The sequence below is a fragment of the Elephas maximus genome, chromosome 3 (genome assembly GCF_024166365.1).
Source record: "Elephas maximus indicus isolate mEleMax1 chromosome 3, mEleMax1 primary haplotype, whole genome shotgun sequence".
NCBI classification, from domain to species: Eukaryota; Metazoa; Chordata; class Mammalia; order Proboscidea; family Elephantidae; genus Elephas; species Elephas maximus.
Genome location: NC_064821.1, coordinates 192,020,288 through 192,042,403, shown reverse-complemented (window position 1 = coordinate 192,042,403; position 22,116 = coordinate 192,020,288). Strand labels below are relative to the sequence as shown.

Sequence of the window (22,116 nt, the reverse complement as noted above, 5' to 3'; positions counted from 1 at the left end):
ACAAATATTTGAGACCTTTCATGTCTAAAAATGTCTTTACATACTCCCATACTTCATACATTAAATGGGTATATAATTCTAAACTGGAAATAATTTTCTTTCAGTATTTTGAGAATATTGCCCCATTGTCTCCATATGATATGCTTTGGCATGGGTTTATTTTCATCCTTGGTGTCTAGCACACGATGGGTCCTTTCAGGTAAGAAATTACTAGCCTTCATTTCTAGTATGTTTTCTTGAATTATTTCACTGATTTCTAGCAGTCTACTTTTATTTTTCTCTCCTATTTTCTATCATCATTTTATCTTCTTGGTTTACTTTTTTTGAGACTTCCTTAACTTTGTCTTCCAGATCTTTCAGAGTTTTTCATTTCTGCTCTCATATTTTTTAACTTCCCCAAATGCTCTTTCTTATTTTGTTTGTTCCTCCTTTATATATTCTGTTTTGGTTTTACGGATACACTATATCATTTCATATTTCTAAAGACCTTGAAGATTTGTGTTGTTGTTGCTAAATTTTTATCTCCCTGCATCGTCTCTGTTTCTTCCAAGTTGCTTCTTTTGTTTATGTAAGTCTCCACCACTCATGTTAAAGGCTTTCTTCAGATGTCTGGTGATCTATGGCTTAATTTACATTTACAATGAAACTCTTAAAAGGCTGATTGGGAAAAAATCAGTTGCATGCCTATATGCTAGAAGAGTTAGAAAATAGTAAAAAAGTGTGAAAACTTGTTCTACTAAATAAAGCTATAGCATTTAAAAATATGATATTGGCACAAAGACAAACAAATAGTTAATAGAAGAGAATATAAAGATCTGGCACAGGGAAATATGTACGTGTGTGTGTGTACCCACCCATCCATCTCTTACAAAAACTCATTGCCATTGCATCGGTTCCAACTCATAGTGACCCTATAGGACAAAGTAGAACTGCCTCATATGGTTTCGAAGGAGCGGTTAGTGGATTCAAACTGTGACCTTTTGGTCAGCAGCCAAGCTCTTTAACTATTATGCCACCAGCACCATATATATATATAAACACACACACACAGACATATATACACATATATGCACATATATACACACACATATATACATACATATACACACATACACTCCAATTGGAAAAAATGAAATTGGCTCCCTGATTCATATTATATAACAAAGATAAATTCCAGGTGAATTAAAAAAATGTAAATGGAAAAACTATAAAACTTGTAGAGGATACTATAGGTAAGTATCCTTTTAACCCTGAGTTAGGGAGATTTCTGAAAGACAAAAGCAGCACTATCCATAAAGGAAAAGATAAACTGGCTAACAACTCTGTTTACCAAAAGAAATAATAGTGAAAAGGTAAAATCTCATAGCTATCAGCTCCTTTCCTCTTTGTTCTTCTGATATCTTTTTAGTAAAATCCCTTGTCATTTTAACGAGGGTTTCAGAAGGAATGGAAGTAAATACATTTGTAAAATCTGCCATCTTTAACCATAGTACCAAAAACTTTTTTAATGAGGAAAATATTTTACTTTTTACTCTAATGTGTTGGAGGGAGAACAAAGTGAACTTCAGGAGAATAAGGGTGGATATTATGCTAGTTATATTTTCTCTAACACACATTAAAACAAAAACTTAGCCAGTAAATCAAGAAATATTTGCCCATATATTTCCTCTAATTATCTTATGAACTATCCAGTCACAGTGATACCACACTTAGGGCAACAGTTATCCCCCACTTCCACACTCCCCTCTTCCTTCTTTGGAATCTGATGTATCATCCCCTTCTGGAAAATTTCTAGGAATTATTTCTAGTTATCTCCTCAGTAAGGAAAATCACTTTTTACTGACATCTGACTCTTACCTAACAAATCAGGTTCTGCAAGTGGCACAAAAAATTAAGAAATAAGGCTAAGGTTGTGGTCCAAGGTAATTTGGGAAGTCCTGCATAGTGCTAGAAAGTGACACAGCCTTGACAAAACCAAGACTGAGGAATTAGCATAAATAAAGGTTTTATTGGTCAGTTTAGGTGAGTGACATACTGACATACCCCCAGTTCTCTGCTCCCTACACCCAAGCCCCTGGTGTGGCAAGAGAAACTAAGCCCATTGGTGGTGGGTTACAGGTGGGAGACAGAAAGGACCTGAAGGCCTCTGAGGGTTAACAAGTCTACCGGAACCGGAACCATCGTCCTAGGAATAAATCCAGGATGGAAGAGGTATCATCCAGGGCTGAAGATCTTGGTGATTCTTGATCTAGGCAAGAAAGTTATACACATAAATAGGCTAAATGAGAGAGACTAGGCAGGGACAAAGGAGAAGAATAATTAAGGTTAGGAGAAAGTTTCCCCTCCTAAAGTTGTTAAGAAATGGACCCCTTTGGTTCATACTCTTCACTTACCATCTCTAGGACTGCCATCTGCTTCTTGCCGTATTACTGTGGTCTCTGTCCGGCCCTCACTGTCCACCACAGTCCGGTGCTCCTCCACTGTCTATAAGGAGAAGTCCCCACCATTCACTAAAAGTGAGTTTGGTGCTTTCTATACATGGATCTGTTTTCATGGCAGCCCCTAGCCACAGTTCCCTTTAACCCTCTCCCCCAGCTCACCCCATCTGGCTTAGTGATCTTGGTCACAGAGACGCTCTTGAAATAGGATCTAGGCCGGGGCTGTAGAACCGGGCCAAGGCCCTCCTGGGAAACTTGGGAATCCAGATCTGGAAAGGCAGAGAGATGAAGGAACAGGAGAGGCATAATACAAGGGAAAAGAAAGGAGAACTGTGACATGAAGAAGATTCAGGGAGGGAAAGCAGAGGGAACTTCAGGAGAACAACAGAGGGCTAGTGAATGTCCCCTCCTTCTAGACTCACCATTGTCCTCTCGGGCTCTAGGATGGGGGGTCACAGGCCACACATCATCAAACTGCTGAAGAATCCAAAGTAGGTGAAAAATATCTTTTCAATGTGAAACCTGAAAGGTCACAGACCCAAAACACTACCAAGTTCCAAAACCACCTTTCCGCAGGAAGAAGAATCCCATTCAGTACAGGTCTACTTCCTTACTACTTCCTCTTTCCTGGCTGTTTTATGTATTCCTGTACCAAGAAGCCTTCCTGACCTGATCCTTCCCAGTCTTCCCCCAACAATTCCTCTGGGCCAGTGATTTTCATTTTTTTTTAAAAAAGAGAGACAGTAGAACTCCCATTTTCACCACCACCCCCCCTCCACAAAGAAAATCCTACAAGAAGCTATTATAGAAAACAGATAAATAAGCTAAGTGGACGGTCTAGGATGCCAACTCAAGTTTATCAGATTCCATCAAAGATTCCAGTCTCTGCACACTATCAGTTGTTTTCACAGGTTCTCACGTCAGGGCCAGATGGGATACTCACCCTATGAAAAGGTCTCTGGGAGCCCCAGTCTGGTACTGGTTTTGAGGATTCAGTCCCTGCATCACTCTCCAAGACCCCCCCAAAGATCCTGGGCTGGTGGCTATCTGGATACTTAAGCATTGAGTCCCGAAGTGTCTCTCCCTTCCGCTGTCTCTCACCAGCTGTCTCTGACTCAGGACCTAGAAGTTCTACAGAAAGTGGCAGGTCAATGTTGGCAGTGGAAGAGGACTTGGGCTCTTTAAATCTCCCTGAAGTCATCAGTCTTCTCACACTTTCCACCCCAAACTACTCCCTGCAGGCTCCTTATTTCACCCACCAACCCATTAGAACCCACAAGTTCTCCCTCAAGGGCAGCCACACACCAGGAGGGCGAGAAGGCAAGGTCCAGGCCTCCATCTCACTGAAGATGCTATTGAAATCCCGTACTAGGTCATCAAAGCCGAAATTACGATGGAAACGCATCCCTCCTCCTGGGCTGAAGCTGAAGCCAAATTCTTCTGGGGGCTGGGGCTCCCCAAACCTGGGGCTCCCATAGCCCCATGTGGCTCCTTCTTCTTCTTCTTCCTCATCATCCTCATCTTCATCTCGAGTCATTCCTCCAAAAAAGGGATCTCTGTGGCTGGGGGTGGGGGCAGATTGGCCACCAAGATTTCAGCACCAGCAAGTACTTAGAAAAGTGAGACAAGAACAGGGGTCTCGGAAGCATAACAGCTGCTAGTATTTTTGTATAGCTCTTATTAAAGTCAATCCTCATCTCTCAGTTTACCCCAATCTCCTTCCCACCGCCTTGTCTCCAGTGTCTGCCAGCCTCTCCCCGCATGCCAAGGTTATGCTCACTTGCTCATCGTCCTTACCCCCAGATCCCCATTTTCTTCCCCGCCCGGGCGCCTGTTGCATCACCCCAGGTTGGAGAAAGGCTTAGGTTGCCGTTTTTCCTCCACTTAACGACTGCCTTGGTTACTGTCGCAAGGTGAGTACTGAATGTTGCGACTTCGATCTTCTCCGCAGTTAAAAGTGTGGGCAAGAGGATGTTTTTCCAAATAGAGGGTGTCAAGGGCCAAAGTCCCCTCAGAAGATTCCCCCCCTTGTCCGACCCGGACCCACGCTCACCTCCGAGGTCTAGAAAAGCCGAAAAAGCCCCGGAAGAGGTCAAAGAGGCTCATTCCCGTACTGGGATTCGAACCTTTGAACGCCACCCACGACCCATTCGCACCAGTAGGCAGCCGGCGCTTCGCTGACGGAAGGTGGGCGAAACGTCACACCACGCTGCCGGAAAGCAAGGCTGCAACCCAGATACTGTCGTAAAACGACCGTAAGCCGGACCTGGAAGGGGAGGCGGGGCGGACGGGCCTCCTCAAATTCGAACGGCTTTTACCTTTTACCTCACTTTTTCAGACCAGTTTCTTGTGAAGCGGGTGCGTGCTACCGAATTCCTATTTCCCAATGGCCACCTGCGTCCGACGTCAGACTCTCCTTCCTGCTGACCAGCCTAAGCCTAAAAGGTGTTTCTAAGATTGGACTCTTGATTGTATACGGCTATGGCCGCCAGGGGACAGTCCAATCGCACAAATAACGAGCCCAAGGCCCTCCCTCATCCCTGGCTGAACACACCCAGGGAAGCCACAAGTCACCCCGCTCCCTTTCTCGGGCTTGTTTAAGTCTGAGAGGAACGGACAAAATGTTCTGAATTCTCCCAGTTAAGATATGGGGACGCATGGACTTATTTCCTCCATCTCTCCAGCCACCAAAAATGTCATTAAGGATACTTGGTTTTCCCAAGCAGGCTTTGCAACCAGCAGCAAACTGGATTTGTAAGGGAGCAAGGGAAGGGAAGCTAGTGAGGCGTCCTGGGAGGGAAGAAAGGATTTGGGGCTGTAAGTATTCCTTTTCATATCACAGACTCTTCAACGTCTCACCCTCCTCCTCCATCCTGACCTTGACTCCTTTTCAAGGGACTGGGTGTGACATGAACCACCCAAGAGGCAATAAGTTTTGTGTTTTACTCCCAGGGGGGTGGTGCCCCAGCCAACAGTGCATGTTGCTCTCACTTCTTTCATTTGCCTGGACCTGTTGAAGTTATACTTTGACCCCACAATGCCATTTCCCTCTTTGAAATGGTCTCAGCTCCTCTAAGACCCTTTCCACCCCCCCATCTCCTCTGTCCTTTTCCCCTCATTGCCTGAAATCTGCTGTAGATGTAGTTTCTGGAGAAAATGAAGACTTGTGGTGGTTCTTCCCAGGCATCAGGCTATGAGATTCTTAGGGGTGAAGGGAAGGGAATTCCCTCAAGGGCAAGATACTAGCACATTAAGGTCAGAGGAGTTCTTAAAGGGCAAAGATTTCATTTTATTCCACTGCCTTCGGGGCCTGCTAGAGGAGGCCCAGTTGGTACGGTAATACTTATTCACCAAGCCGGTCATCGACGAGACTGAGGATATCCTAGACGGAGCAAGAATGGGCAGAGGCTGAAGGTAGAGGTTTTCTTTTTATATATACAAGACACATTAATCCATTAAATTTGAGGACACAGTACAAAAAAACAAAAACAAAAACAAAAAAACACTTCAACTAATTCATCTGACGATGCTGTTCATATTCATGACGCCATTTTTTTGTTGTTTTGTTTTCCTAATAATAAAGGAGGAGGCTTAGGGCTGTTGGGCTGATATATATTTGGGGGCCCCCTCTTCCCACCTCACCCAAACACCACCAGGGTGAACAGGAGGAGGAGAAGGAAGGGCAGGGCCCACAGCAAAGTTTCATAATCTTGAATGCAAGGGGGGAGGAGGAAGAGGAAAGGAAGAGAGGAAAAAAAAAAAACAAAAGGAAAAAATACAAATCCTATAATACATACAACAGAGTGGGGATGGTATGGGAATGGAACAGACATAAAGCTGAGGCATGGGGTAGGCCGCTGGGGGTGGGGGGTGGTGGAACCCCCCCACATTCCTTTCTCTCTTTGATGCTGTTTCCATAGTAGCCAGGCTGAGGAGCCCTCTCAGAAGATGGGGCCGGGAGAAGAGGAGGGCCAGGGCCTCAGTTGGCCCCCCAGCTGTAGCTGTTGTAGGCAGACTTGTTGGTCTGGGGCTTCTGCGGGATGGAGCTGGTCTGGCTACGTTGCCCGCTGCCCGTCTGCAGGGGTATGGGAGGATCATGGAGAGGAAAAAGGTGTCTAGTTAGTGGGACAGATTTGTGACATCTTTAGGTGGAGATATGGAAGTTGTCTTGAACTCTCCCCCATACCCCTTGTTTAGAGACTACTAGGAAGTTCACTTGTCAGCCATGGGGAGTTCTGCTCTACATAGCTGTTAGAGGCCCTCTCTGACAAGCAAGGCACTTTCATCCTTTAAATAGCGGAAAGATGAAATGAGGGCAAGATACTTTTGGAGATAAGATAGTTCTACTCATTTTCAATTCCACATTTTCCTACCACCTCACCACTCTCTGCTCTGGCAAAGGGCTGCTATCTGGGGAGAATTATGACCTCTTCGGGATGAGAGATCATAAAGTCATTTCATTTCCACTGATGCCCCCAAGTGCCTCAATTTGGAATGCTATCTTTGAAAGCAAGGAAGCCCTTATTCCAGCTCCCCAGCCACCTATGACAGAGAGGTCACCTGTGCCATCCCACAGCTCCTCACCCCTACCACACATCACATCTGTGAGCCCACTGCAGACAAGGCAGGAGACAGACTAAAGCCTCAGGGCTCCAAATACTGTCTAAGAATCTTTCCCATTCCGGTAACCAAGTGTTTGGGCGAAGGGTAGAAAGAAAGAAAGAGGGCATTAAGGAAGGGGAAAGGACACAGGAAGGGAGGCCAGAGAGCTCAGCAAGGTGTCCGTGTTTGTGTATCCCGACTTGTGACCGCGCAATCTATTTCCTCTTCAAGTTCCCTGAAGCTATGGAGGTGAAATGGGGACTGAAAAGGAGTGGGTTCAAGCATATCATCATTTAGTTTCATTACCTGCTCCTCCTGCTGGCGCTGGCAACAGAGAATCATCTGCAAATATGGTAGCTGAGGCAGAACCAGGATATATGGAAAATAAAGGGACAAACTTTGACAATAGAACTCCACCATCATAAGGGAAAGCTATAATGTCAGGGGAAAGGGGAAGACTGGGAGAGGCAGGAGGGGAGGTGTAACCCAGGTCTGATGGGATGAAGACAACTGTGTCATGTGAGGAGGTGGAGGAGAAAGGCACCAAAGGAAGTGGGCAAAAAAGGTACCTGGCCCCTTCTCTGACATCTCCTTTGCTGGCCGCTCGTGTTATGTGCGCTTGTGTCTGTATGTGCTGTGTGCCCATGGCTGGCACTGGGAAGGGCTGGGTGAAGGTGGTGGTGAAGAAGGGTAAGAGAAGGAAAAGGAAGGCAGTTTTAAGGGATAGGAAGGAAGAGGAAGGGAAAGGAGAGAAGAGGAATTGCTATTACCTGGCCATCCTGCTGCAGGTGATGGTGAAGGATCTGGGAGTGCGGCTGCTGATGGGGGGTCAGAATGTGCATAAAGGGGGCAGGTGGGTAGGCAGCAGCTGTGGCCGGATTGATGGGCCCCCCACTTCCTAGGGCTGAAGGCAAGTTGAAGGAGGCAGCAGGAGTACCGGAATGAAAACCTTGTTTCTCAAAGGACTGCTATCCAGGAGGGTGGGAAAAGACAGAGTAAAAGGGATCAGCAAAGTAAGCCTTGACATTTCTAAGCCCAAGCTCCCCACCTTCAGAAGGCAGCAGTGGCATCATAGAAGGAACATGCACCTAAAGTCGGCTATTCGGGTCTGAGTCCCAGCTCTGCCCTTCAATGATCCTGGGCAAGTTACTCAATCTCTCAGCCTCGGTTTCCTGATACATAAAACAGGGATGCTACTGATCTCACGGTTGTAAGGATCAAATGAGAGAATAAACGTGAAAGCACTTTGTAAAGCTAATGACACAGATGAAAGCTGAAATTTGCTGACTACCCTTAGTTCCCCCACCATGGAGCTACGTGAAAATCAGAACTTCTTAGATATTTCAAAAGAAACTAATACACGTGAAGGTTGAAGGCCTTGGCCATGAAGCACTCCCCCAAATACTTTCTATCAGTAAAAGTAACACAAGTTATACAAACAAGCCTGTGGATCATTCAAATGCCTCACTTTAGTTACTGGGCTTCTGCTTTCCCACTCTTTGTTACAGATTTACTCACAAAGAACAGATGAACTAATTTCCCTTCATTCCATCCTCCCTCTCTCAGAAAGTTATGAGAAAGGTTGGGAGCAGGGAGGTAAAGGGCTAGGACAGTAAATCACATGACACATCACAACAATCTGCCACACCTTGCCTTACTATAACATTTTTTTTTTTCCGGCGGGCTAAATTTAAAAACTCCTTAGAGGCACCGAAGTCTAGAGAAAACCAGTCATTTTCTAGTAGGATGGGTGTCCTGCCACCTCTCCTAGGGTTGTAGCCCTGATGACCCAGTGGTTAAGAGCTTGGCAGCTAATCAAAAGGTCTGGCAGTTCAAATCCAGCAGCTGCTACTTGGAAGCCCTATGGGGTAGTTCTAGCCTGTCCTATAGGGTCGCTATGACTATGACTCAGAATCAACTTGATGGCATCAGGTTTTTTTTTTTTTTTGGTTTTCTCCTAGGGTTGCTTTTTTTTAAAATTGTAATTTACATGAAGGTTTACAGAACAAACAGCTTTTCATTAAACAATTAGTACACATATTGTTCTGTGACATTGGTTCTCAACCCCATGACAGGTCAACACTCTCCCCTTTTCAACCTGGGGTTCCCCATTACCAGCTTTCCTGTCCCCTCCTGCCTTCTCGTCCTTGCCCCTGGGCTGGTGTGCCCATTTAATCTCGTTTTGTTTTATAGGCCTGTCTAATCTTTGGCTGAAGGGTAAACCTCAGGAGTGACTTCATTATTGAGCCAAATGGGTTTCCAAGGGGCATACTCTCAGGGTTTCTCCACTGTCAGATCAGTTAAGTCTGGTCTTTTTTGTGTGTGTGTGTGAGTTAAAATTTTGTTCTACATTTTTCTCCAGCTGTATCTGGGACCCTCTATTGTGATCCCTGTCAGAGCAGTCAGTGGTGGTAACCAGGCACCATCTAGTTGTGCTGGACTCAGTCTGGTGGAGGCTGTGGCAGTTGTGGTCCATTAGTCCTTTGGACTAATCCTTCTCCTAGGGTTGCTCTTGTTCACTGAGCTTCTCTCACTGAAACTCTACCTCATCTAAGTCCATCTCTCTTTTTTCACACTTCTGTCAGAGCCAGGCACCTACCTGGGTTTTGGAGTACACAGAACCCGAGATATCTGGCACGCCCGTGTTACTGGAGGTGACTGATACACCTGAGGGAGGAGGAAACAGACAGGAGGATTAGCTCAGCTTCCTGCCTGGCCCTATTCCTGGGAGGAGGTGATGTCTGCAGCCTCTCTAGCTCTATTACTGCAAGGGAATTTTGGTTTGTTTTTCCAGCTTCAGGTCAGTCCTGAGGGATAAAAGCTCATGACAGAAAAGCTCCCTGAGTATTTTCTTGCCCCTTCCAGGCATGAGTATGTATGTGACAGTGAAGTGAGTCGTGTTTTTGAGGAAAGGGGATATCGCCAAACCTCACTAGCATATACAGTTTTCAAAATACTTCTGTGCCAAAGCCTAACAGGTATGAAATCAACTTTTAATATTCATTTCAAATCAATCCACCCAAATTCTATTCAGTCCTGTTCCTGAAGACGTGAGTGGTCTTGCTCTTCATGAAGAGTCACTTTGGGGCTTGAAATCCATGCCTCCACAGCATCAGATAAATATTACAGGAGCAGTCCAATTCAACCCCATCCACTTGTGGTATTTCTGTTATAGCAGCACTAGAGAACTAAGACAAACCCCAAGAGCAGCTTCACTCACAGCTTTTCCAGAATCTTGGAGCTGCTAGGTTATACACTTATGATTTGAAAGGTTGGCACAAAGATGACTTCCCTTTTACACAATCTAAGCCTCAGCACAACTGGGGAGTGGAGACGTTTGAAAGGGACGTAGGAAGCCTCTATGTCCTACAGCCTAGGTGGAACACAAAATCCAAATGTCATTTTCAGTTTACAATTTGAGCTTTTTCATGAGATAAAAGCTCTAACCTACTCGCATGTTTACAAAAAAACCTCCTCACTACAACTTTGAGGAAAAGAGAGTAGTACAACTCCTCATTTTAATTTGTACTCCTCAAGCTGAAATACGCATACCACACTCCATCTCCTGGGGCATGGGGCAATGGGTCTACGGGCCAAGGAGATAGGAAAAGCCATGGGATAAATAATCCAGCATCTTATTAAATTTTATGCAAAGATTTAAGGAAGAGATAAGTAATTTAACTAGAAATTTAAAGCATGATTTCAATTTTAACAATATATTCATTTTCATGAAGATGAAATGAAACTTAAAAAAGTTGCATTTCATTTCAGTTTTATGCCCTGTATCCTGCCTCCTCAGAGGTACACACTCATTCTCCTCTGCTGTTAGGAGCACTTTGATGGAAAAGTTTTTAGAAGCACTTACTTAAGTGACCAAATTACAAATGAGGAATGCTCTATTCACCTACAATTCAACAGCAATCCCCCTTAAAACTCCAGATACTTATTCAAGGCTGGAACCCAAATCTTCCTTTTCCGGTGTCTAGGGAAAAGGCAGCCTCCCAATATTAAGCCCACCTTGGACAGCTACTTTAGAATCTTAATAGAGCTGTCATCTTAACCTGGTAACACTTCCCACATCTTAACTCCAGATATTTCAGGGAGGAGCAACCACAAACTAGGAAAAAAACACTCAGAACCACAGAAACGGAGTATGAGAAAATACTGCCCCACCCCCATCTCCAAAATATAAACACTCTACACTTGAAAGGCACTGTAGTAAAAAAAAAGAGGACAATACAGAAACCTCTTAAGGAGCTAATGGGCAAGGGGTATTTTCTCCCTTCCCCTTTCAAACTCTAGGTGCCCATCTGGCAAATCACTAGGTAAAAGGCATAACTTTAAAAACAGCTCAGTTATAGAAAAAGCTAAGCTAATGAGGTTTTTGTGGAAGAACTGGAAGTGAAGGTGAAATAGTATAATAAAGAGAACTCTTCAAAGGCAAAACCAAAAGATATAACAATTTAGTGCAGAGCCTCAAACAGATTGCTGATGCCGCTTGGTGGCCCTCTGCCCAGAGGCTAGGTTGTCCATACAGGATGAGGGAAATGGCTGGCTGGATTTTAAAGCTGGGTGGCGGGAAGAATTCCGTTCCAATTGTGCCCCTACCCGGTCTCATTCCTTCCAGGTGGGTTGGCTAGCTAAAATCAGCTTATAGTCCAGAGGCGCTAACTTGGATATGGGGTTTTAAGGACTGGGAATGCTGAAAAAAAGGGAATATTCTGTGTAGTAGCCTGCACAGCCTCAGTGTAAGCATTAAAGAAGCTAAAAAATAAAGCAAAGATCCTCCGACTACAGAGCTCCTCTTGCTTTCCTCCCAACGTCAACATCCCCTGCCTATCCTCCATTCCCAAATAGTGATGATCATACCAACACACTGTGGATGACAGCAAGAGGAAGCAAGAGCTCTCTCTCCTAGCAGGGCAGCCACTGGGAAAGTTGGGTACACTCCACAGGACACTCCAAGGAAAGCTAAATACCTGGGTTTCCAATTAACCAAGGGGGAGAGTCTCACTGTCCAAGTTACCCCTGTAAACAAAGGGCTGACAGTGTCCTAGTTGGACTGAGTGGGGATTAAAATGCCCATAGTCAAGAAGAGTCTGACCAAACCTCTCCCATACATCCTTAGCTACACTCCTAAGTGCAAAATGACTAATAAGTGCCCCAAAAGCCATTAAGCCATCAAGGGACTAAGAACCATGTTCCAGCTAGCACAGTTTCCACAGAGCCTAAGTCATCAACTAGCTGGTCACTAATGACTGTATCAGATCTCAGTCAGTCACTTGGCCTCTGGGAATCAGATGTGGGAATTGAATCTTGGGAGATAATTCCCTAACAACAGCTCTTAACACCATCTCTTTTACCTTTCACCATGACATGACACGCTAAACTTTTGTCCTTTCCCCTCTGCTTATATCAGAAACCAGGGGAAGAACTAAATGGAAAAGTGATGAGAAATTAAAATAAGCAAGGGGAATCAAGGATTTTCTATAAATAGCTTTCTTGACCAACCAATCAACAGGCTGGAAACTGAGGCTGCTTTCCCTCCCACCCCCCTAGTCTTACTAAATCACCACAGACTGAAAAGTTAACCAGTCCTTTGGCTATCCTGGGGTTCGATGGAAAAGGCCACCCTCCACCCTTCATCCACAGCACAACATTGCCTCCTGTTGTCCAGAAAGACATGCACGGAAAGAACGCCAGAGTTAGCTAAAGAAATACCACAGTTTATTGAAGACTACAAATTATTTTTGTTACAAGTTGAAACTACATGCCTTCCAGAAATCAAAAGCAACAGCAGGTGTGTGCATTGATGCTTCGGAGGTGCTGCACCGCTTGAACTCGAAATGGGTAAGACAGGGTCAGACACGTGGGGGAGAGGGAAACGGGTGAGGGGCAAGTTCAAAAGCCCAGAAGGTATCCACCAACTCATTTCCCCAAGCCACGCAGGCCATGGCCTCAGCTCGGCAGGCTCTCCTCAGTGGTCTGTTTTCTGAAACAAGACTTCAGTGCAAATTTATACACACACACAAAACACAGCCCCCAGCCATGGGCCAAATTAGCTCTCAGCCGTCCAGAAATGCTTGTAAGGGGGTGGATATTTTCTTCCTAAAAGGAATCAAATACATAAAAATAAATGAATTTAGAGGTTGTAAGGAATGGGATGACAAGAGCCCTCTGTGGGGGTTGGGAACTAGGGGTTCTCAAAGGGCTGTTATAGCTGGTTCCTGACGTCTTAAGGGAGATTAAAAAAACCAGATTTTTCGACCATTAGATATGCCTTCACTTATATTATTAGTCTCCTACCTCTGAAAACTCTTGAACCTGGCCCAGCTAAGACTTAAGCCTTACTGTTTTCAGAATGGGGTCACTTCAAGTCAAAAAGCTTATAATTCTTCCCACCAAGGTGGACCTTGCTCAGTGAGAGGGGCAGCTGCAAGGAGTCTAGGTATTAACTCCCAACAGGGCTTTTCAGGATTTCTTTAGTTTAAATCTTGGCCCACTCTAAGTCATATAGCACCACTCAAAACTCTACCTGGCTCTTAGTTCCTAAGGTACTTACTGCCTTTTGTGATCAGCTGAGACAGCTTCCTGAAAACCTTGAGCAGTTTACCTACCTGGAGCCCACACAAGGGTGAAGAACACAGATGCTGTGCCATCTAAATCACCATGAAACTGTAACTGAGCTAAGAGCTTTTAAGGACAACCCTGAGCCCAGCCCCTAGCAAATACAACAACTTCCTCCCTGTGTTCACCTATAAGCCACTGAAAAAAGTATGCACGCATGCATTTGTTTTATTCGAAGACCCCTTTTCACTCCTGTCCTCCAAAAGTGGAGTTTTGACGTCAGGGATGGGAGCAAGGACAGGCAAAGTACATTTCAGGTCAAGTGCCTATTCAGAGAATTCCTGCGCTTCCCTCCTTGCCATCAGATGTACAAATGGGCTTTGCAGAGGAGACCAGCCATACAAATGAGGGAACCACTAATGGTCCAACTCTACCAGCCCAACTTTCACTCTACTGAGGAAGTCACGCCTCCTCCTTTCTTTCCACGTTAGGTCTTCTAGCTAAGGAATCAAAAAGAAGCCGCAGGAGAAAAGCTGTAATACAAAGATAGTTAAGCCAAACCTATCAGCCTGCTAACTAAGAACCCACTTAATCCTTTTTTCAGAAAATACATCCATCAAACTCTTCTGTTGGTGCTGTTCGGACAGATGCTCGATTCAGTCAAGTATTAACAATCATACAAAGAACAGCACACCCACATCAACCCCATTTTCTTAAGCACCAAGTCTTCCTCCCCTGAAACTCTTCTGATTATTAACCTAGAGACACCACTGACAGCCAGGGCCAAGGTCGGCTTACCAGTGTTGTATCCATGAGACCCATATCCACTTGGCTGTTGGAAAGGAGTGGCCGATGCATTCACACTGACATTCACACCATGCTGCTTGGAAGAGGTAGGAGCCACCTGTAGGGCAAAGGCCAGAACTACAGTGAAATGACGGCAGGGTACCTACCACCTGCCCCACCACCCTACTTCAGGAACTGAGCATTCAGATGGCTACCTATCTTGATGCTTAGTGAATACACTCCCCACTGAGAATTCAAGAATCTACCAGTGAGATAAAAAACAAAAAAGTCTGGAAGAAGGGAGAGGGACAGTGGTAGCAGAGAATGAAGGAGTATAAGGGAAGCAAAGCTGTACGGTATCACGTTCCCCACTTGGCCAGTTCTAAAAACAGGTAATCGCCATCCTAATTCCACCAATCCCAGCCCCAGTCCCTCTCCCAGGCCAGAAACAGGTCAGAGGTGGAAACAGTTCCTTCTCATCCATTACTGAAGAGTCACCTAGCTTTGAAAGTAGCTAGGCTAGTGTCCAGGGCTATGGGTCTCCACCATAAGGAGACAGCAAGGCCAGGTACTCACAGGAAACACAGCAGGCCCATACTGGAAGGTGCTGGGGAGGCCCGGGACCCCTGTGTAGTATGGCAGGCTGGTGTAACTGTAGCCAGGAGGCAGCGCCGGATTCAGGAATGTCTGCTGCGTGGTGTGGTGAGTCTGCGTCTGGTTCTGTTGGGGTTGGGCCAAGGTTGTGGCCGGGGCTGGGGAGGAGGCATCTCCACGGCCGAACTTTGTGAGGTCACCTGTGATAGGAGAGGCTCAATGCATCTGCGTCTTTCACCCCCCAGACCAATGTGGAATTACCTCTTCTGGTTTTATATGAGTCCAGGAGATTCAATTTAAAGACTGTTAAAGTTCAATCCCTAGAATTACACGTCTTTGCTGCTACACTTAGCATTGCTCAGCATACACTTACCAGAGTGCTAATCCAAGATGAATGCTGAATAACTATGCAATGCTGTGGCATTGCCAACCTTACTCCTTCCCATCCTTCACAGGGAATACCCCATGATGGATGGACTTGGGAAATTATAAGGCAATTTTTTTACAACAGTAGGCCTTTTGAGACATGTAACAGCTGTCTCCTGAATTTCCAAGAATGAGAAAATAGAGAGGCAAAATAAACCTCTCCCTTTCTCAAAATGAGACAACTGATGTGAAAAGATTTTATAAACTCTAAAACGTTATATATGTACACATACACACACATGACGTAAGTATACACATACAAAACCAAAACCAAACCTGCTGCCGTTGAGTCAATTCCAACTCACAGACCCTGTAGGACAGGGTAGATCTGCCCTATAAAGTTTGCAAGGAGTGGCTGGTGGATTCAAACTGCCGACCTTTTGGTTAGCAGCCAATTTCTTAACCATCAGGCCACCAGGGCTCCAAACAATGTCGACCTCAGCTCTCCACATCAGGAAATCAAACTCCGCTCTCTCGTGCGACAGGCGGGGACACTCATCACTATACTAACGAGGATGGCGGTATACAGATATGTAAACATGTATATACACACACACACATACATATATTTTTTGGGGAGGAGGTATGTGTGTTATATACACACACACACACACACACAAAAAAAAAAAAACCCAAACCCACTGTCAAGTTGATTTCAACTCATAGCAACCTGACAGGGCAGAGTAAGGAGAACTGCTCCACAGGGTTTCCAAGGCTACAATCTTCACGGATGCAGACTGCCACGTCTTTCTCCCGTGGAGCGGTTGGTGGGTTCGAACTGCTGATTTTTTGGCTAGCAGCCAAGTGCTTAACCACTGTACCACCAAGGATCCTTGTGTATGTAAAAACAATTTCTGAGAGTCAATTCCGACTCACAGAGACCCCATGTGTGTCACAACAGAACTGTGCCCCACAGGGTTTTTAACAGCTGGTTGTATGGAAGTAGATTGCCAGGCCTTTCTTCAAAGGCACTTCTGGGTAGACTCGAACCTCCAACCTTCTGTTTAGCAGCCAAGCATGTTAACTGTTTGCACCACCCATGAACTCCTGAGACTGGAGGAAACATTGAGCATTAAAAAAAAAGTTTACAATTGCTATTATGAGAGAAATAACCATACAGGTGTCAGAAATATGACCAGGAAAGGTAATGAAGGACAATGACAGATTAGGGAAAATGACACGTCAACAAGAACAATTACAGATAAGTCAGGCAGAAAAAGAAGGCCCAAGGTCTAGCAATGAGACTACCACTGTGAGTAGGGCACAGGGGTAGAGATGAGCACAAAAAGACCAGGTCAGCCACTGTGCTTCCTGGGAAAAGCTGGAGAATGGCTGGGAAAACTAAGTCTAGTCATCATCTGGAAATAACAGGGAGACAATAAAAAAAAAGTGGGATGAGAAGGAAAAAGCTCCCACATGCTCATCTTTAACAGGATTATGAATCTATCAACCCTGATGCACCACATCCATTTTCTACTTCCACCAAAGATCTAAATAAAGGTGAGAATCGGGTCCCCTCCTGCTACTAATCAGGTTTCTGTCAACAATCCCAACACAACCTCCCTTTGTTCAGCCCCATTCAAGTCCTACCAGAATAAGGGTTGCTGGCCAGGCTACCATCCCTCCCGGTCAGCGGAGTGGTGGGTGTGGGGAATGGGATGCTGTAGTAATCCTAAAGAGAGAAATAAAAGGGCAGAGACTCAATGCCACTCATTCCCCACCACAATTAACTCCACAGGGGGAGAAGCAGGAGAATGTCGGAGTACTGCAATTTATCCAGCCACTGATGAAGCTGGCCAGAGCTGGCATAAACTCCAAATTACTCTTGCATACACTGTCCCCCCTGCCTGGCCATGAGCACAGTCAAGCAAGGTCTACGAGTATGCCCGCTGAAGAGTACATCAAGGTCCATCAGGACCAGTAGTATCCTCAATCCTCTAGATGATATCTCTAGTAGTCTAAGTCAAACTTATTCTACTGAGCAAAGAGATCTTTCTTATTGGAATTCAAAGTTTGTGAAACATATACAATGTATCCTGAGAACTCTACAGTACTCTATAGGGCCATAAATTAGGTTAGCCTTTATTTACTAAAAATTCACCCTTCTCTAACCCCCTACATTTTGATATATCCTAAGTCAAAACATACATATGGAGAGATGGACTGGAAAAGAGCTAAGTCTGTGACTTATTAACCGAACATGTGCGATAATACCCCCAACACTAATTTTTGAGATCTTTCTTTTCAAAGCTTTACCCCCACATACTCACCAAAGGAAATCTTGTCTGAAGCATCTGCAAGTCATCATAACCATATACTTGTGGCTAAAAGACACAGAGATTTAACAATATTAATGGGGGCTGGTCAGGATGACAGCCAAGCCAAGACACTAAGAGGCAAGATAAATCAGTGACTCATTCATCCTTCATTCTTAGGAAGAACAGGACATAGATTATTTCCTCCAAATTCCTTTAAGAGGGAAGAAGTGAAGGACAAAACAATTAAGTGATTTGTGAGAGGTCTTAAAGCTTTTGTTAAACTACTACTACAGACTCAACTAGCTGGTCTTTGGGCAGCAATGAGGTAGACATGGTCACACGTGAACATCCTGCTTTCTTCTCTAGCCTACCAATTTCTGTCAAAATCTGGCTTAAAACTGATCTGCTCCAGAAAGGATTCACATTTTGCTTGTTTATTCACAACATATGGGTACCAAGGTAATTTGTTGTTGTTAAAAATACGTGTAAAAACGTTACCTGGATGTTTCATCTGTAATGATACCCATCTAGACACTCTCTGAGGGCAACAGGTGTCTTTTAAAATTTTTTCCAAAAACACCATTTGTCATAATAGACACTAAATACACGAAGCTGAAAGACGATACCAAAAGGTACTACTATGTCAGCTACCCAATCTCAGACCAGTCCCAGGCTGAGTCAGAGAACTCTGCTTGGACCAGGTCCGAGCCAGCAAAGACTCTCCGAGTTAGAGAATCAACCCAACTTGAGACAATAACCCTCTAAGAAACTGAAAGGATGTCAGGCGAACATTCTGGGCCTTGACTTCTGAAGCCCAGAGCAGATACACAATAGAGAGCCTACTCTCAGTTTAGTCCTTCCTTCCCAAAAACTGTTGTTTTTGCCAAAACTACAAAGATTAAAAATCTATTTGCTAACATGTGGCAACCACTCATTTATACTTTATCTTAACTACAGTTCTCCACCTGAAACAGAGATATAAAAAGAGTAGCCCCCACCATCATCTTTGGGTGGAGACCGTTCAGCTCCGCTTACCGGGTAGGCATGTAACAGCCCGGGAGCCATAATATATGGATTAGGCAACAACGGCGGGACCCCAGGAGGGAGGTTGGGAGGCGCTTTTCCTAAAACAGAAATTACATTTTGATCCTGTCACACAATTACTTCTCTCCCCCACCCCAGAGGAATGGCATCCCCCTTCCACTCAGGGCTACCTGAAGTCGTAGCAACTGAGCTTCGAGTCGAGGCTGTGACTGTGGAGTTGCTGCCTAGGCTGAGGCCCAGACTACTGCCACTATTGAGACTGGAGGAGACACTGACCACTGGGGGAGGTGCAGAGACTGTGCTGGACGTGGTGGAGAAAGTGCTGGAGGAAGAATGGAGATTCGCCTCACTCTCCACACTTGTGTGCTTCAAAAAGGGGGATGCATAGGGGAGGGAAGAAGGAAACCACAATTAGCATCACAGGTCAGCAAACATAAAACAATCCCTTCTGCTGATTAATTTATCATCCTGGCAACTTCCCAATTAAAAAGGCCAAGGTAGAGTATTAAGGCGTCCTCTGCCAAAGGAGTTGGAAGGAATTACTGAATAGTCTTCAGTTCCATATTCAAGGTTGATTTGGTAAGCCCGGTAACAGAGGCCCACTTCACATCATCATCCTGTTCAGAGGGTAGCAGAGGACGTGGACACAAATCCCAGAAACCAACACTGTGCTTTTTGAGGGTGTAGTTGCCGGTAAGGAGACAGGGATAGCTGAGATCTAAACGTTATCATCATAGCCTTCTCTCCCACTTTTCTTCACCAGCACAGCCCAAGACACAAGTTCATGGGCCAGAGAAAAAAACAAAAAAACAAATTCTAATGGTTTTAAGCCTGACATAGTATATTTGAGGAAAGAGAGGCTCCTGAAGAACCTAAGCTCTGGTATCTTCCCCCAGGCTCCTGGCAAACCTGATACCACAAACCCTACACTGAAAAATGAGAAAGGCAGAAAAGTGTGTTGGTACAGAATTTATCACAGCATACAGAGCCCTACCCATCTTTAGTGGGGGAAAAAAAAAGACTCAGAAGTCACTTTCAGGGCTTTTGGGAATGCCTCACAGCTCTGCAATATTTCTAGATTTTTCTGCCTCTCTTGGCTCCCGCTACACAATTTGCTCCTTTCCTGCAATCTCAGATCAATTATCATTTTGCCGCCTCATGAAGAAATCTCCAAGAACCCCTTCTTGGGAGAACTGCGTGGTTAGAATAGCTACTAAATGTAAGAAAACCACATTTCCTCTTTTACAGCATTAGACTTACCAAAAGAGTGGATGTCGAAGTGCGCCCAGAAGATGTTGATGAGGAAAGGGTATTCTGCTGAGTAGATAACGTGCTACAAGGAAAAGAAGTTGCCATCAGCCATAGGATACAGTTATCTACCTGAGCTAGAGCTTCAGTGAGGAACGCATGCAAGGAAAAAAGGCAGAAAATGGGGCCAAGGAGGCCTGAGATCATTTGGTAAGCACAATGGCCAGCCAGGGGTAGTAAGCAGTTAGAGTGGATACTGAAAAGGGAAAATAAGCCTTCTCTGCCTTTGCTTCCCACATCTTTTGTCTCACTCACTTACCACAAAAGCAGGGCTAATGTGGTCTCTGCCAAGTAGACGGAATAAGACAGAACCAGAGAGCTCTGTTACTACTACTCACCAACCCCAACCTCCATCCTCACCCCAAATCACCTGCTATGTTGTGTGGTGGTAGTATTTGGAATCTCCTCACTGTGGCTCAAGCCACCCAAGGAGGATGAGTGCTGATTGGTTGTCGTCAGTAAGGAAGCTGCAGATACCGTTTCATTGAGAGGAGGGATGCTAGAAGTGGAAGGCGAGTCAGATTTCACTGCAGAGCCCGTAGCACCTGGAAATAGAGAAGAACGGAATTCACTCCATCAGAAGAAATGGACTGTCTCACATAAGAAGTGAAGAAAAAGCTATGGTTCAAGTTTTCCCCAAAGACAAGGGTGAGTTATTTAATAGTGGACCATTTGTGTTTAGGTAGAATCTCTTTTTTTTTTTAAAGAAAAGTCCAGGCATTTCACAGCACTGCTCTCATTTGTCCAATGGAGACAGCCAAAGGAATTATCGCTGTTTAAAGGTAGAGAACATGAAACTCAGGGTGGTTTAAGATTGAACAGCAAGGTAGAACCAAACTAAGACTACAATCAGATGTTCTGCTCATTGAGCCAGAAGCTCTTTCACTACAATCTAAGAAATGCAAAAATATTGAGGGAGGAGGAAAAAACACTTTAATTTGAGAGGAAAAAGCCTGGAGAACACTCACCTTCAACGGATTGCGTGGTCTGTAACTGCGTGGCCTGCACAGAACTGAAGCCATTCTGGTACAAGAAACAGAGAAACTCAAGTAAACATGCCAGGTTAAGCACTAACTGAGCCTAATTTCGGTCAATAAACCTTTCAAAGAAACTGCAAGTTAACCAGAGGATTAACACAATGCAGACTATCCAAAGGAACAATATAATAAAAAATAAAAAAAATAAAAACAACAAAATCAGCAAATCAAAGTAGACCAGCCCTGAGTGACCCAAGGCGACAGAAGGCAACCAACCCCGCAAGCTGCTGAAGACATCCCAAACCCAAGACAGATGTAAGAAAGGCCCAAAGTCCAAATCCAGTGGTCCCTGGGGGAGGCTGTGGGAGTAAGACAGTTCAGCCAAACCACCTATTCTGCTGGCTGTATCTGGCAGTCACTCCACATCTCCTCTGGCATATGCTGTCCCCCTCACCATACCAAGACACAGCAAGGTGAGGTCTACTGATATGCACCCAGAGGTCTAGCCATCAGATCTTCCAAGAAGAGAGGTACTGGAGACTGATTCCACTAAAAACAAGGAAACTTTAGTGCAAAAAGAATGGTTTTCTGGTTCTGAACCTCCAGGCTTGCAGAAAAGAACCTTTATTTCACCAACCAGAAAGGTGCTTTTTTTTTTTTTTCCAGTGTTTTGAGGTTTCTTAGCAGCATTTGCCAACAAATAAACAATACTAAGGGATGCTGCCCACTATCTTCCTAACCAATGCCCAGGGAGGGGCTCAGGATGCCACTACCTTTGCCTGAGTCAGGTCCTTTTGGGGTGATGAAGAAATGGAGCTGGGGTACCGCCGAGTCTGCGTGGATCTCTGTTCATATAGCGGGCCCTGAGCACTATTTTGGGAGGTATAGGTTGTCGACTGAATTGGGCCGCTCTGGTAACCAGACTCCTGACTCTGGTTAGATGAAATTGTGGATGAAGATTCACTGTCGGGAATGGAGAGAAGGAAAATCTCAGAGAAATGCAATAGAGCAGATCCACTGATACAAAGCTAACAGTGGAGATCTACTACTGGAATGAGCTGATTACGATACGTAAGAATTTCTCCAGCAGCAAATAAAATGTCCACATCTTATAGC

General features: G+C 44.9%; 2 protein-coding genes and 2 non-coding genes across 22 annotated transcripts in view; all 4 read right to left on the bottom strand.

Moving 5' to 3' along the window:
- Positions 1-1,168: 1,168 nt before the first annotated feature.
- HAX1 (HCLS1 associated protein X-1) lies at positions 1,169-4,854 on the bottom strand. 3 transcript variants are annotated; one of them, XM_049880630.1, is made up of 7 exons: positions 4,236-4,468; positions 3,744-4,000; positions 3,382-3,569; positions 2,861-2,915; positions 2,601-2,707; positions 2,394-2,484; positions 1,169-2,248 (listed from the first exon to the last, which is right to left on the bottom strand). In XM_049880630.1, the coding sequence occupies exons 1-7, from the start codon at positions 4,247-4,249 to the stop codon at positions 2,163-2,165; spliced, it is 798 nt and encodes a 265-aa protein (XP_049736587.1). In that variant the 5' UTR covers positions 4,250-4,468; the 3' UTR covers positions 1,169-2,162. The 3 variants fall into 3 exon arrangements, with proteins under 3 accessions (XP_049736587.1, XP_049736586.1, XP_049736585.1); XM_049880629.1 differs by lacking the exon at positions 4,236-4,468 and adding an exon at positions 4,492-4,854 and having other exon boundaries at positions 1,171-2,248; positions 2,861-2,912; XM_049880628.1 differs by lacking the exon at positions 4,236-4,468 and adding an exon at positions 4,492-4,851 and having other exon boundaries at positions 1,175-2,248.
- An 856-nt stretch (positions 4,855-5,710) lies between these two features.
- UBAP2L (ubiquitin associated protein 2 like) overlaps positions 5,711-22,116 on the bottom strand; it is a 39,359-nt gene continuing 22,953 nt past the window's right edge. For 3 of the 17 annotated variants that reach the window (XM_049880622.1, XM_049880623.1, XM_049880624.1), the window contains 11 exons: positions 21,774-21,963; positions 20,992-21,046; positions 20,394-20,568; positions 19,976-20,048; positions 18,886-19,081; positions 18,707-18,795; positions 17,684-17,737; positions 17,004-17,085; positions 14,970-15,187; positions 14,406-14,511; positions 12,746-13,148 (listed from right to left, as the gene is read on the bottom strand). In XM_049880622.1, the coding sequence (XP_049736579.1) occupies positions 13,099-13,148; positions 14,406-14,511; positions 14,970-15,187; positions 17,004-17,085; positions 17,684-17,737; positions 18,707-18,795; positions 18,886-19,081; positions 19,976-20,048; positions 20,394-20,568; positions 20,992-21,046; positions 21,774-21,963 (1,288 nt within the window). In that variant the 3' untranslated portion in view covers positions 12,746-13,098. Of the gene's footprint in view, positions 6,514-7,346; positions 7,398-7,810; positions 8,009-9,639; positions 9,708-12,745; positions 13,149-14,405; positions 14,512-14,969; positions 15,188-17,003; positions 17,086-17,683; positions 17,738-18,706; positions 18,796-18,885; positions 19,082-19,975; positions 20,049-20,393; positions 20,569-20,991; positions 21,047-21,773; positions 21,964-22,116 lie in introns of those variants that run through there. The other 14 variants (XM_049880606.1, XM_049880613.1, XM_049880609.1 and 11 more) reach the window with 11 other exon arrangements.
- LOC126074162 (small nucleolar RNA SNORA58) lies at positions 17,166-17,301 on the bottom strand. Its single transcript, XR_007516964.1, has one exon. It is a non-coding gene; the product is annotated as a small nucleolar RNA SNORA58 (small nucleolar RNA).
- On the bottom strand, positions 21,358-21,494 carry LOC126074163 (small nucleolar RNA SNORA58). Its single transcript, XR_007516965.1, has one exon. It is a non-coding gene; the product is annotated as a small nucleolar RNA SNORA58 (small nucleolar RNA).